Source organism: Carassius carassius, chromosome 16 (genome assembly GCF_963082965.1).
Source record: "Carassius carassius chromosome 16, fCarCar2.1, whole genome shotgun sequence".
Taxonomy (NCBI): domain Eukaryota; kingdom Metazoa; phylum Chordata; class Actinopteri; order Cypriniformes; family Cyprinidae; genus Carassius; species Carassius carassius.
In genome coordinates, this window is record NC_081770.1 from 14,762,455 (window position 1) to 14,776,085 (window position 13,631).

At 38.7% G+C, this 13,631-nt stretch overlaps 2 protein-coding genes across 3 annotated transcripts in view; both read left to right on the forward strand.

Annotated features, from left to right (window-relative positions):
- LOC132159644 (coiled-coil domain-containing protein 71-like) overlaps window positions 1-13,631 on the forward strand; it is a 26,186-nt gene extending 12,555 nt beyond the window's left edge. For both annotated transcript variants that reach the window (XM_059569216.1, XM_059569217.1), the window contains exon 2: window positions 11,326-13,631. In XM_059569216.1, coding sequence (XP_059425199.1) covers window positions 11,367-12,392 — 1,026 coding nt within the window. In that variant the 5' untranslated portion in view covers window positions 11,326-11,366 and the 3' untranslated portion in view covers window positions 12,393-13,631. The remainder of the gene's footprint in view (window positions 1-11,325) is intronic.
- On the forward strand, window positions 4,514-5,919 carry LOC132159093 (zinc finger BED domain-containing protein 4-like). Its single transcript, XM_059568676.1, has 2 exons — window positions 4,514-5,089; window positions 5,213-5,919. The coding sequence occupies exons 1-2, from the start codon at window positions 4,664-4,666 to the stop codon at window positions 5,651-5,653; spliced, it is 867 nt and encodes a 288-aa protein (XP_059424659.1). The 5' UTR covers window positions 4,514-4,663; the 3' UTR covers window positions 5,654-5,919.

A 13,631-nucleotide genomic window follows, 5' to 3' on the forward strand; every position in this document is an offset into this window, starting at 1 on the left:
CTCTTTCCTTGATGGTCCTATAAATTGTTGATTTAGATGCAATCTTAGTAGCCACAATATCCTTGCCTGTGAAGCCATTTTTATGCAACGCAATGATGGCTGCACGCGTTTCTTTGCAGGTCACCATGGTTAACAATGGAAGAACAATGATTTCAAGCATCACCCTCGTCAACATTCTCACCTGAGTTAACAAGACGATTACTGAAATGATCTCAGCAGGTCCTTTAATGACAGCAATGAAATGCAGTGGAAAAGTTTTTTTGGGATTAAGTTAATTTTCATGGCAAAGAAGGACTATGCAATTCATCTGATCACTCTTCATAACATTCTGGAGTATATGCAAATTGCTATTATAAAAACTTAAGCAGCCATGACTGTAAGTATATATATATATATATATATATATATATATATATATATATAAATTCTTATTGAACCGTTCGGTACGAGGCTTTCGGTTCGGTACGCGGTATGCATTATGGACCGAACGGTTCGTTGGACTAATTAATTATATTTGGAAAATAAAAAAAAATGTGAAATATAATATGCGTTCAACAAGGTAGCCCAATAACCCAAACGACGTAACAGGCAACGCCCCTGACACCCCCGAAGAAGAAAAAAACACCAACTTATATGTTTATGTTAGGCTACTCAGTCAGGCGCGCGCTCACTCAGTAATACACACTGAAGGCTCGTTGCAAAATGGCCAATGCGTTTAACAGACCAGAAATAGAAGATCCTCCAATGACCAACAGGTCTGGTGTTTGGGTGCACTTTGGATTCCCTGTAAGCTATAATGGTGATGGCAAGAGAGTGGTGGATAAAAAAACAACGATATGTCACATCTAGGGTAGCCTACACCAGCGGGAATACAAAAAAAAAAAAAAAGAAACACCAGCGGGAATACTTGAAACATGTCAACTCATTTACGCCGACATCACCTTAGTGTGTCAGTATCTGGGAAAAGACGGAAAAAAGGAGAAACATACACGCATGAAAACTATCCCCGCAGCATTTAGACAGACATTTCCAACGGATTCAAACAGGGCAAAAGACATCACCACGGCGATTGGTAGTCTACATTTACGTTATAGCCGCGGATATGAGACCTTAGTATTTACCATTCATTCTATCATCACCATTATAGCTTACAGGGAATCCAAAGTGCACCCAAACACCAGACCTGTTGGTTATTGGAGGATCTTCTATTTCTGGTCTGTTAAACGCATTAGCCATTTTGCAACGAGCCTTCAGAGGGTACTGAGTGAGCGAGCGCCTGACTCTGTAGGGGAAAACGTAGGTTTTAAGAACATGCTTAATGTAATTGAGCCCCGTTACAGTATTCCTTCACGAGCCCATTTCAGACAGACCGTAATTCCTGCTTTGTTCCAAAAAACATAAGCCCTATAGAGAACCAATTGAGTAAAAACACACTAAATATAAAGTTATAGAGTTCCATATAAAAAGTTACATCTTTGTATTTGTTCATAACTAATATAACATTTTAATTTTTTTTTTATAAGGAGCTGTTTTTGTTTTATACAGTATGCTGCTAAGAAAACACCATAGAAGATGGGTAAAGAATAGCTCCATCATTGTTCAATGTAAAAAAAAAAAAAACATACTTTGTTAGTTTTAATAAATAAAACATTTTTTTAAAAATCAAGGAATTTTATCTGCCAATTTTTTCTTTTTGCTGTATCTAAAACGTACCGAACCGAACCGTGAATTTTGTGAACCGTTACACCCCTAAAATATATATATATATATATATATATATATATAAGGATTATTAGGAACACTATACTAATACTGTGTTTGACCCCCTTTCGCCTTCAGAACTGCCTTAATTCTACGTGGCATTGATTCAACAAGGTGCTGAAAGCATTCTTTAGAAATGTTGGCCCATATTGACAGGATAGCATCTTGCCAGTTGATGGAGATTTGTGGGATGCACATCCAGGGCACGAAGCTCCCGTTCCACCACATCCCAAAGATGCTCTATTGCAGTGGTCACCAACCTTTTCGAGCCTAAGATCACATCCAAAGTCCAAATGTAAACCAAGATCTACCACTTGCAAAAATTTATTTAAAAAAGGCCACAATGTAAGTTCTACTCTGACGTTCTTGTTGCCTGTTAGTTTCTAGCAAATTATTTATTTAACTATACAAATAGTATATAACTATACAAACTGCCAATAATACAACATTTTCAACAGTAATATAACATTAATTATTTCCACAGGCTTATTACTCGTATCTAAACACAATAATCAGTCAATTACAGGCCTAAGCCAATAATAAACTGTTTCACTTTCCCTTTTAAAACATATTTCAAACACTTCAAAATGGAAATACTCAGGTTAGTGCAGCGAGCATACAAAATATTATGACAACAGTCATCCTTCAATTCTTCAAAAATATTTTCACACAAATTACAGACCTACATTCATTTTGAGCTACAGAAATTGAATAAAGTAATCAAATGTAAAACAAATGTAAAATCGCATATTTGACTGTATAAATTAAAGAATTTTCTTTATTAAGTTACAAAAGCTTTTTAATCAGGAGCAGTGAGTGATTTATTTGTTGTTGCTGTTCGATTAATATAAAGACTGTCACTTTAAGAGAATGCACTGATACAGTGGCCTACGTTCAGCCGGCTATGTCTGCTGTGGGATACTTACCGAAACAGGCATTTTGACATGATTTTTGTGTGAATTTTTCCATTTAAACACAATACTTCAGAGAGAGCTTATATTTGCGCGCGTGCAGAGGCGCGGGTTTGCGTGCTTCGGATGAGCGCACGCACAAATATTCATGTCCTCTGGCTCTTAAATGTTTAAACTGAAAACGCTTAAATGAGTTTAATTTAAACACAGATATCAGCACCCAGCTGATGACGGGATAAATTACTGCTCATATGAACGCTAGTGAGATGATATTACAGATGCTTTGTCAGATTTAAGTTGAAGCGCGTGCCGAACCGTGTGTTTTTTTGTTTTGTTTTGTTTTTCAGCGAACCGTGCCACCCCTATTACCTCAATAATCAATCAATTACAGGCCTAAAACAATCATGCCCGAGCAGACGGATATAGTACCATCACATATAATACCATATAATCTCATCACACCGGCACCTGTGTCTAAATCAGTTGTATGGTCTGGTTTTTAGTCTAAAACAGTTGCATCAAGTATAAATGTCTCGTCTGTTTTGGGAGGTGCGTGTGCAGTCAGCGGAGACTCGCGCTGCGGTGCCAGGCGAAAGTATAAAGAAAGCGGTTGTTTTACAGACATTATATGTAAACTATAGGCTATTTGATTGAACAGATATACCCCTCTCCCTCCTCTAGACACCATTTACTACACACAATTAGGGCTGTACTAGAATAATCGAATATTCGAATATTCGTTCGGTGGGGTGGCATTCGATTTTCAGTTTTGAGATTCGAATATTCTTTTTTTTTTTTTTCAACACGTGACTTCCGTCGCGGACTCATTCTCACTCATGCTTGAACCGCCCGTTGGCGAACGTAGTGATTTATTTCATCTCATACTGAATAGGTACAAAATGCCCAAGACCTCAGCTGTTTGGGAGCACTTTAAATTAAGTGAGGATGACAAGACAAAGGCAGTGTGTCAAATATGCGATTTGAAACTGGCCTACCACAACAGCACCACAAGTTTGAAAAATCACCTGAGTTCTGTAAGTAGCACGCGGCAAAAAAAAAACAAACAAAAAAAAAAACTGCTTTTATGCGCTTAATTTGCTATGATAAATAGGCTAATTGCAAATACGACACTATTTAAAAACATACAGCAGCACAGGCTAATAATAATTTGTTTATAGGTACATCCACAGGTATCGCAGCCATCAACATGCTCAACAAAACCCAAAACTTCACAGCAGATCCTGCAATTCCGAAAACCGTTAACAGAGAAAAGAAAGAGAGAGATAACAGATGCCATAGTGGAGTTTGTCGCTATGGATATGAGGCCCGTTAATGTAGTTGAAGGCGAAGGCTTCAGAAAATTAATGAAGATAATGGAGCCAGACTACACTGTCCCAAACCGTTCCAGTATTTCAAACACCCTGTCTCTTAAATACAGCGATCTGCGAGGCCAAATTTATGCTCTCGTTGAAAAAGCTACGGCCTTAAGTTTCACAACGGACATCTGGACTTCCGTGAGTATGGAGGCGTATATGGCTGTCACCTGTCACTTTATAACTCAGGAGTGGGAACTCTCTGCCTTCGTTTTGGAAACCAAAGCATTTGAGTCAAGCCATACAGGAGTCAACATTGCACAACAGCTTGGAGACGCGGCAGATGCATTCGCAATTCCAAATTACAAGCGAATAGCCGTTGTTCACGACAATGCCAGCAATATGAAGCTGTGCACCGAGACGCTGAATAAAGAACCGGAGAAATGGGGAACCGTTCAAGGGGTCTGCTGCTCAGGACACACGCTGCAACTATGCATAAATGAAGCTCTGAAACTGGACCGAATCCGTCGCACAGTTTCAGCTGCCAGGAATCTCGTAGGGCACTTCAAAAAAAGTGCCAAGGCTACAGCTGCTTTGAAAGAGAAACAAACGCAGCAGAACGTTGTACAACACAAACTCATTCAAGATGTTGCTACTCGTTGGAACTCTACGTATGAAATGCTTAACCGACTGGTGGAGCAGCGATGGCCAGTGACAGCTGTTTTGTCAGATCCCAGCATCACTAAGAAAGGAAATCGCACCCTTGACTTGACAGGAGACCAGTGGAAACTGGCACAAGAGACATCAGAATTACTTGGGCCCCTGCTCACACTCACAGAACTACTATCACAGGAGGCAAACTTGTCGTTGTCGGCAACAGTGCCAATGCTCTTTAACCTGAAGAAACGCCACCTGTCACCAGAAGAGGATGACAGCCCTGCCATCAGAGAAATGAAGAATACCCTTGTCAAGGAGATCGACAGCAGATGGGAACTGTTAAATTTGGAACCCACCAGCATCTATCTCCTTTCTTCAGCACTAGACGTGAGATTTAAGCACCTTAAATTCCTTGAGGATGAGAAGAAGGACCTGGTATACATTGAGGTTAGACTTATATTTTTATTACTACTATATAATAGTAAATAATTAAAATGTATTGTGATTATGCCACTAAGATTATTGTGTGCGCTACGCATAGATTAGACTAAGAAAATGCTATTTGTTTAGGTTGTCAGACTAGCTGAACATCTGCATCAGCAACAGATCGTTCGCAAGGGAGAAGAGCTGTCAGCAAGCCACGGAGAAGAGGAGACGGATGCGCCACCACCACCCGCCAAAAAAAAACAGCAGGAGATTTCAATGCTGATGCAGGCTGATGACGAAGAGGAAGAAGAACGCGGAGACAGCGCAAAGACAGAGATGGAGCAGTATTTGAGAGATGCTACTAAATTACAGTCGGGCCCACTGGCATGGTGGAAGCAAAACAGTGACCGCTACCCTAAACTGGCATTTGCAGCCAAACACCTTCTTTGCGTTCCGGCCACTTCAACTCCATCAGAGCGCATTTTCTCAAAAGCTGGCTACATCGTCAACAAGACCCGAAGTTCCCTTTTACCAGAAAATGTGGACAAACTCATCTTCCTCGCACACAACATGAAACGAGTATAGGTAGTTTCACAATAGTTTCCAACCACTGGGTTGCGATTTATATAAGTGTTTGAAAGAGCCTAAATATTTTTGTCATTGAAATGTGAGCTGTCTAGCTAGGCTAACATTACCTTGTTCTATTTAACCTATTACAGTTTATTCTATATAAGGGAGTGAATAAAATTTATTACAATTACTTTAAATTTAAATAGCCAACCCGTTACGGTGTCAGTAATTATTACATTTACGAATAATAAATGAATGTAGTTCAACGAACTGCAGGCTAATAATAATAAATTAAAAAAAACACCGCAACATGCTTTCAATAAAAGCATCGCGCATTTTAAAGATTTAAATTAACAAAAAGTCAGAATAAGACAAAATAAATCCCTTATATAGAATAAAACTAATTGTAATAGATATTACATTTTGTGTCATTTTAAAAACAATTCATTTATTCTTATTCAACTGTTTATAAGCATGCTACCGTGTTCTTTATTTATTACAGTTCGTTGAAATCACTGTGTGTTACTAATTTAATTTCTGTTTTGGGATTCATTTGTTTTAAAGAAATGTTCGTTATTAATACCTTATTAAAGTTCTTGCTCTCAACAGACTTTGTGTTTTGTATCACTTGTGCACTGTCCGTTTTCGGAGCATAAACCTGCCCGTGTAATGCGTACCGGAAACTGTTCTATTTAAAAGATTATTAAATGTTTATTAATATTTAAAGAATGTGTGCCACCTGATCATATTGCACCAAATGCAACACTGCACTCCACTGGGTCTGCCGCAACACATTTACGATGCCGAAGAGTGAAACGTGAAGTCGTGAAAGATGATACAAATGCAAACCGACACTATTATTATATATTTAGCCCCACCCACCGAAGCTTCGAATATTCGATATTGATTGCCACCTAAGCTTCGAAGCTCAAAAAATGGCATTCGAAACAGCCCTACACACAATAGGCTCACACATGGTGCATTTTAAATTAATAAATAATGAATAAAAATATATATATTTTTTTTTCTCAGATTTTGAAAAATCTTCGCGATCTACTTGAAATGCTTCCAGGATCGACTTGTTGATCGCAATCGACGGGTTGGTGACTCCGGGTCTATTGGGTTGAGGTCTGGTGACTGGGGGCCATTTCAGTACAGTGAACTCAGTGTCATGTTCAAGAAACCAATTTGAAATGATTCGAGCTTTGTGACATGGTGAATTATCCTGCTGGAAGTAGCCATCAGAGGATGGGTACATGGTGGTCATAGAGGGATGGACATGGTCAGAAACAATGCTCAGGTAGGCCGTGGCATTTAAACGGTGGCCAATTGGCTGGCGCTTAGGGGCCTAAAGTGTGCCAAGAAAACATCCCCCACACCATTACACCACCACCACCAGCCTGCACAGTGGTAACAAGGCATGATGGATCCATGTTCTCATTCTGTTTACGCCAAATTCTGACTCTACCATCTGAATGTCTCAACAGAAATCGAGACTCATCAGACCAGGCAACATTTTTCCAGTCTTCAACTGTCCAATTTTGGTGAGCTTGTGCAAATTGTTGTCTCTTTTTCCTATTTGTAGTGGAGATGAGTGGTACTCTGCTGTTGTAGCCCATCCGCCTCAAGGTTGTGCGTGTTGTGGCTTCACAAATGCTTTGCTGCATACCTCAGTTGTAACGAGTGGTTATTTCAGTCAAAGTTGCTCTTCTATCAGCTTGAATCAGTCGGCCCATTCTCCTCTGACCTCTAGCATCAAGGCATTTTCACCCACAGGACTGCCACATACTGGATGTTTTTCCCTTTTCACACCATTCTTTGTAAACCCTAGAAATGGTTGTGCATGAAAATCCCAGTAACAGAGCAGATTGTGAAATACTCAGACCGGCCCGTCTGGCACCAACAACCATGCCACGCTCAAAATTGCTTAAATCACCTTTCTTTCCCATTCTGACATTCAGTTTGGAGTTCAGGAGATTGTCTTGACCAGGACCAAACCCCTAAATGCATTGAAGCAACTGCCATGTGTGATTGGTAGATTAGATAATTGCATTAATGAGAAATTGAACAGGTGTTCCTAGTAATCCTTTAGGTAAGTGTATATTTGAGAGCTTACTGTTCCTGCATAGACAGCAAGGGAACTACCACATTCAAAGCCCAAATGTAGTATGGATATTGTTAAAATAGTCCACGTGACATCAGTCTTTCAACCCGAATTTTATAAAGCTATGAGAATTATTTATGTGCATTAAGAAATCAAAAATAACTTTATTCAAATCATTTTTTTCTTCCTTGTCAGTCTTCAACGTGCGTTTAAGAAAGTACCATGATGCATGCGTGTGCATTCCTCTTGCTTGTAAATAAGGCGCAGTGCATCCATGTGCCGATACACACACTACAGCGTCATGAATGAATGATGCATTTATATAGCGCTCTTTGTATTGTTGTACACCCAAAGCGCTTTACAATCATGTGGGGGGGCAGGAGGGGGGTCTCTCCTCAACCACCACCAGTGTGAAACATCCACTTGGATGATGTGACGGCAGCCAAAGAGCAACGGCCAATCAAGTGGTCATGTGTGAGCCACGTCTCAGGGTATGACTGACAGAAACTAGTGTTTTTTCCATTATGTCTCACCAGAGCCAAATACCGGTAGGCTACTTTATTTAGGTACATCAAACATGCTGCATGTTTATTGTCACACTGACAGTGATGAGATTAACCCCTTAGGTACTGAAATTTGGTTCTAAACAAGAGGCCATTTTTTGATGCTTGATAGTAGTGAGGCAATTCGGTCGGTGCCTAAAAAGTATCAAACTCGATACCCAGCTCTAGTATTGAATCAATGTCACTGATCTCTATGGGTGAAACAACAGCTTCAGCATTACCCTGGTAATGCATAGCTCATCGATTGAGGCTTTTGAAGTAGAGCTCAGAGCTGTGGCAGCAGTGGTTACCAGAACTTCACAATATGGTTGATACTTACCGTGCCTGTTACTGTGATTAAATAAATATACATGTATGAGGTGTTAGTGAGTAAAAGCCTCCGGTAGCAAACACTTTTTTTTTTTTTTTTTAGAAAAACATCCATATTTAAAATGTTATAAACACTTTTCTCTAACTTCTGCTAACTGCTACTCGTTCCAGGTGGATAACGTAGTATGTATGCGTAGCACACACTCGTGAGAAATGGTAATCGCAAGATTGTTTACAGGAGCAAAGGAAGCAAAGTTTCCTTACTTTACCAAAGGAAAACCAGTATCCTCTTGGCTTATATCAAAATCCTCCCACACTTTTATTTACATATCCTTGTGTAGTGATGTTAATTTGTGAACAGTTTTTTTTTTTTTTTTTTCTATCCTCTGTGCTTCTGTGTTTGTCACTAATCACCGCCGAATGCGCTACACCTACGTACTACGTCATCTGCCCGGAAAGGCTTCTGCATTCCCAGTTAGAAGTTAGAGAAAAGTGTTTAGAACATTATAAATATGAATAGTTTTATTACAAAAATGCATTGATTTGCTACAGGAGGCCTCTATTCACCCTGGGGGCCATGTGAGGCATGTTTTATTATGGATGGATGTGCTTTATTTGACTTTTGTACTGTTGGGGGAAAAAAACCTGCCCACTGCCATTATTAATTAAGCTTGGAAGAGCAAGAACAATTTTTAATACAACTCTGAATTGGATTTGTCAGAAAAAAGAAAGTCATATACATCCATGTTGCATTGAGCCCGAGTAAAGCATGGGCAAATGTTAATTTTTGGGTGAACAAACACTTTTAATATACCAAACTCCTGATGTACTAAAATCTTATTTTGTACCTCAGAAGTGGTAATGAGAAAGCAACATGAGGAATTGCAGCTCACCACAAGTAGCTTTTCCAAAAGCTGAAGTAAATGCTAGAAAAAAACAGACCACAGCACAATCTTGGTAACAAACATAAAATAATGCAGCTAACTCTTAAGTCGATACCATAAGAAATCATAAAAAAATAAAAAAAAAACTTTTAATGCAAACCCATCAAATGAGACGTCCCATTAAGGGGGATCGATTTTAGAGTAAAATGCTGTTAGATTAGTTTTATTTTATTTTATTTTATTGTATATAGTAAGAGAACTCAACCAGAGAGTTTTGTATCATAGCATTTTTACTGTCATGTAGCATTAATTTTTATAATTTTTAAAGTGCACTGCAAAAGAAATTCTTTCACTCTAAAAGAGCAATGATATAAAAGTAGGTGTTGATCAGTACCTATGCAGGAAGTCTTGTGCTGATTGTATTATTATTCTTATTATTATTATTATTAATATTAAAAATGTGGAAGTAGAACATTAGTCATTTTACATGCTTGGTGTCAATGAAAGCAATGAAGACGTTTTGAGATCTAAATCTTGCAGAATTTCTCTAATTTCTCATGTCAAGAACCTTTTGAAGATTAACTTTTCTTAAAACTGATTGTTCAGTGTTCAGTATTACTTGCACTTTGGTGTTGTGCTTCTTGAGTACATTTGTGTTGTGTCCGGTTGTAGTTTTCCTGGTAAGGTGATTTGAAATTCAGAATCTGCCTTGAAGAAAATCATGAATCCCCTTATGCCTAATTAATAAATATGAAATTCACCTTACAATTCACTTGATGCATCTCTGCAAATTGGTGCCAATTTTTTGCAGTAAAGCATTCAACAAGCATTGCAAATGCCATTTCATATGTGGAATTATTTCAGATGTTATCAAAAAAGTTCTGTTTGATCAAATGTGCTTTTGTTTTTATTGCTGACATTTCCTGTGTATGTTTGTTCAACATCCTAAATTATAAAATTTACTAAGCATTTGTTGATGCAATGTTGAAACTACAACAGGAAGCTGTCTATCAAAGTCATTGCTCTTAACAATATGACAAAGTAGTTAATAATCAATTGGTTGAAATTGTAGAACTGTTTTGAAGTGGAAAGCAGTGAGTTCAGATCCATTTCCCATTCTGATAGCTAGAGAGATTCTTAAATCTAAGGGAATTAGAACAGTTTGCAATAAAATTGGCCAGTCTTCCTGTAGGTAACGTTGTTGTAAGAAATAAAGCCTGAGGCTAATACCTGAACTACCTCAACACCTGTAAATGCTCATTTCACAGTTGAAGTCAATATCTCAACCGCAAAATATTCTCGAGATGGTTATTCATGCAACTATAATTGTGTGGAATAAAAGCCCTACCAGCTACTGATTATTTAGTGGAGTATTCTAGTTGAAGTGCACTTTTGAAGAACTGTTGAAAAACTGACAGTTCAAACTGCATAACCATAATGTTGTGATTAGTTTAGTCATAGTACTGTTTTGACCCAAAGCAAACACTAAAAAACATTGTTTTGCCAAACTGCATCAGCCAAGATTGGCTGGGATAATTTAAAGTTGTTTAAATCTAGGTCTACATCTAGGAAAATACAATCAAAACTATCAGCAAATTTTTCAGACAAGCAAGTTATGGATAACCCAGTTGGACTACTAGCTCAATCATTGTTGTGTGCTTGGAATAAGACCACCTGTTTTTTGATCAAACCGTAGTATTTTTGATAATCCATTTGGTGCTAGTGTTGCAGAATTTACACTGCTCTTTGTGTTAGATAAAATTAACTGCAATTCATGTGTGTTTTTTTTTTTAATTCATCACCTTAATATCCTTTTCATATTCACAGACACCTGAAGTCCTTATGCATACCAGCTGTGAAGGTGCACCATGAATTGTGAAGAGCAGGGCATGGGGAGGGTAGTCCATTCCTGGGCCAGATTTGCCCCAGCTGGACAATCTGCCCTTGAAGAGGCCCTGAGGGTCTTTAACCCCATGTCCAAGGATCTGTCAGACACCGAGAGACAAATGGGGTCCTTTCTTCAAGAGCTGAGGAAAGAGGGAGCCAAGCCTGTGATTTTGAGGAGCAAAGATGTGTATGGATACACGTCTTGCACCACAGAGCCAATCTCTTCCAGAATTGGCAGCAAGGTTCAGAGAGTGCAGAAACCTTGCAAGAAGCGGGGGCGGAAAGGTTTGAGCAAGTCCAAGGATGTGAATTACGCGATGCTCAGTAGAGCAGAAAAGAGCATTCTTCATAACCAACCCAAGATTCTGCTTACCAATCTCTCGGTGGACAGTCTTAAGCAGAATGTTCGATCGGCAATGCTAGATAAACATTCTGTTCAAGGGCAGCAGTGCCTCAAGCTAACAAACATAAAGGGGTTGACCGGAGGCCACACCGCTAGGTTGCAAATTCACTTTGGTTCGGATTCTAAAAGCACCCCCAGTTTTGCTCTGGGACGGCCACCGGATCTCTCCGGAATCCCACACTCTCCAACGGAAAATGGCATTCAGATATCAAATGTAGTTGCCTTGGACAACAAACGTGTTTTGTCATGTCCGTTTAAAGTAGACGATGCCCTTATTGGAGACTCTGCCCCAGTCGTCTGCCAAAATGGTTTCGGTCTTAAAGATGGTAGCATTTATAAAAAGATTGAAACTGTATCAGGTAAAGCTGATGTGATGACCAGTGGTTCGGTGAGGAGACTCCATTTCCAAAGCTATAACTGGTCCCAGTCTACACTCACCAATGGCCAAGACGTTTCTAGACTGAATGGCAATGGTCTCGAATGGAAGGTTATAAAAGTAGACGATTCGGTCACAGACGAGGAGGTGAGAAGGAAGGCACAAAAAATCTTGCAAGTTAACTTGTCGCCTGTGATACAGATCCATCCCCTTGTCGACTCTGTATAGACTCTTGCTGGGAAATCTTTTTGTTGTTGTTTTTTTTTGTTTCCTCTTTTGTTAACTTTTCTTGTTTTGCAAATTGCGTTTTGTGGACACAAACCCTAGGTTATCTCTGGATGGGAGCATTGCAGTTACCTCCAAAATTAAGTAGTTACTGACATCATAATCCAAAGATGGGATGTTTTTTTTCTACTCTCACAGTATTTTGTTTTCCCAACACATCCCAACCTACCTTTCTTTTGTGTATTTTGATCTAACTTCTGAAGGATTGGACTGATGTACAAACCCTTATTTATGACTATGCAGTTCCTAGAATGTTTCTTGTGTTGGAATTCTGTGGGCATGGACTGACGTCTCACTGGATCATTGGAACAGTCTGAATTTGTAGAGTCCTTGGATCCTGCCAATGTCAGTGTCACCCAGTTTTTTTTTTTTTTTTTGTATAACATGTTTAGTCTGCCGGCATAGACTGCATATGATATTTTTCTTTAGACTCTAAAATGTTCAAATTGGGGGCACTTTTGTATATTTATTTAATTTCAGGGCAAAATAAATGGCCTTAGACTGAGAAGAGTGAAATTTAACAATCTTTGTACTTTTTCCTTCTTAATGTACTTGTTTCTTTCTGCACTCCACTTCTCATAAATTCCTCAAGTGTTTCTTTTAATGTGCCAACCCTGGTTTTTAATTTCTTTACAGTTTTGTTGGTGCCATGACCACAAAGAATTGCAAAAAAACAAAATGCTTCATTTTCTGACTTCTCAGCATCCCATCAAGAAGTGGACAAGCTTGTCCATTGATTGAACGTACCTCAAACACTTGAATATGAAAATATTGTCGTCATTAATTTTGCAGTTCATGTTGATCATTCCATACATCCATAAGTTGGTTGGTCAAGGATGAAGAGAGATGGGAGTTTGGTTTGCGTTCCGCAATGCCTAAGGCCTTTGGTTCATAAGGTCTCATTCAAACTAAAGTAGAAGATGGCAGTGCAGCAGTTTATTGGTGCCACAAGGCAAACATTTAAAAATTTTTATAAATTTAAGTTTTGAATTAACCAATATATGGGTTTCATTAAAACAAAACCCTTTCATTCACATGCAAAATACAAGGAGAATTTGGTTTCCGGTCAACCAGTTTTTATTTTCATCCAGTTGAATCTGTGACACTCAAAAGCTGTAAATGTCAGTGTTGTATCTTTAGTTACTGTTATCGAGTTGTGAATTAAAATCTGTTTGAAAAATG

Coding starts and splice junctions, on each gene's coding strand:
- LOC132159093 (XM_059568676.1), top strand. CDS start 4,664: ATGCTTAACCGACTGGTGGAGCAGCGATGGCCAGTGACAGCTGTTTTG. Junction 5,090..5,212: donor AGGACCTGGTATACATTGAG/GTTAGACTTATA, acceptor CTATTTGTTTAG/GTTGTCAGACTAGCTGAACA.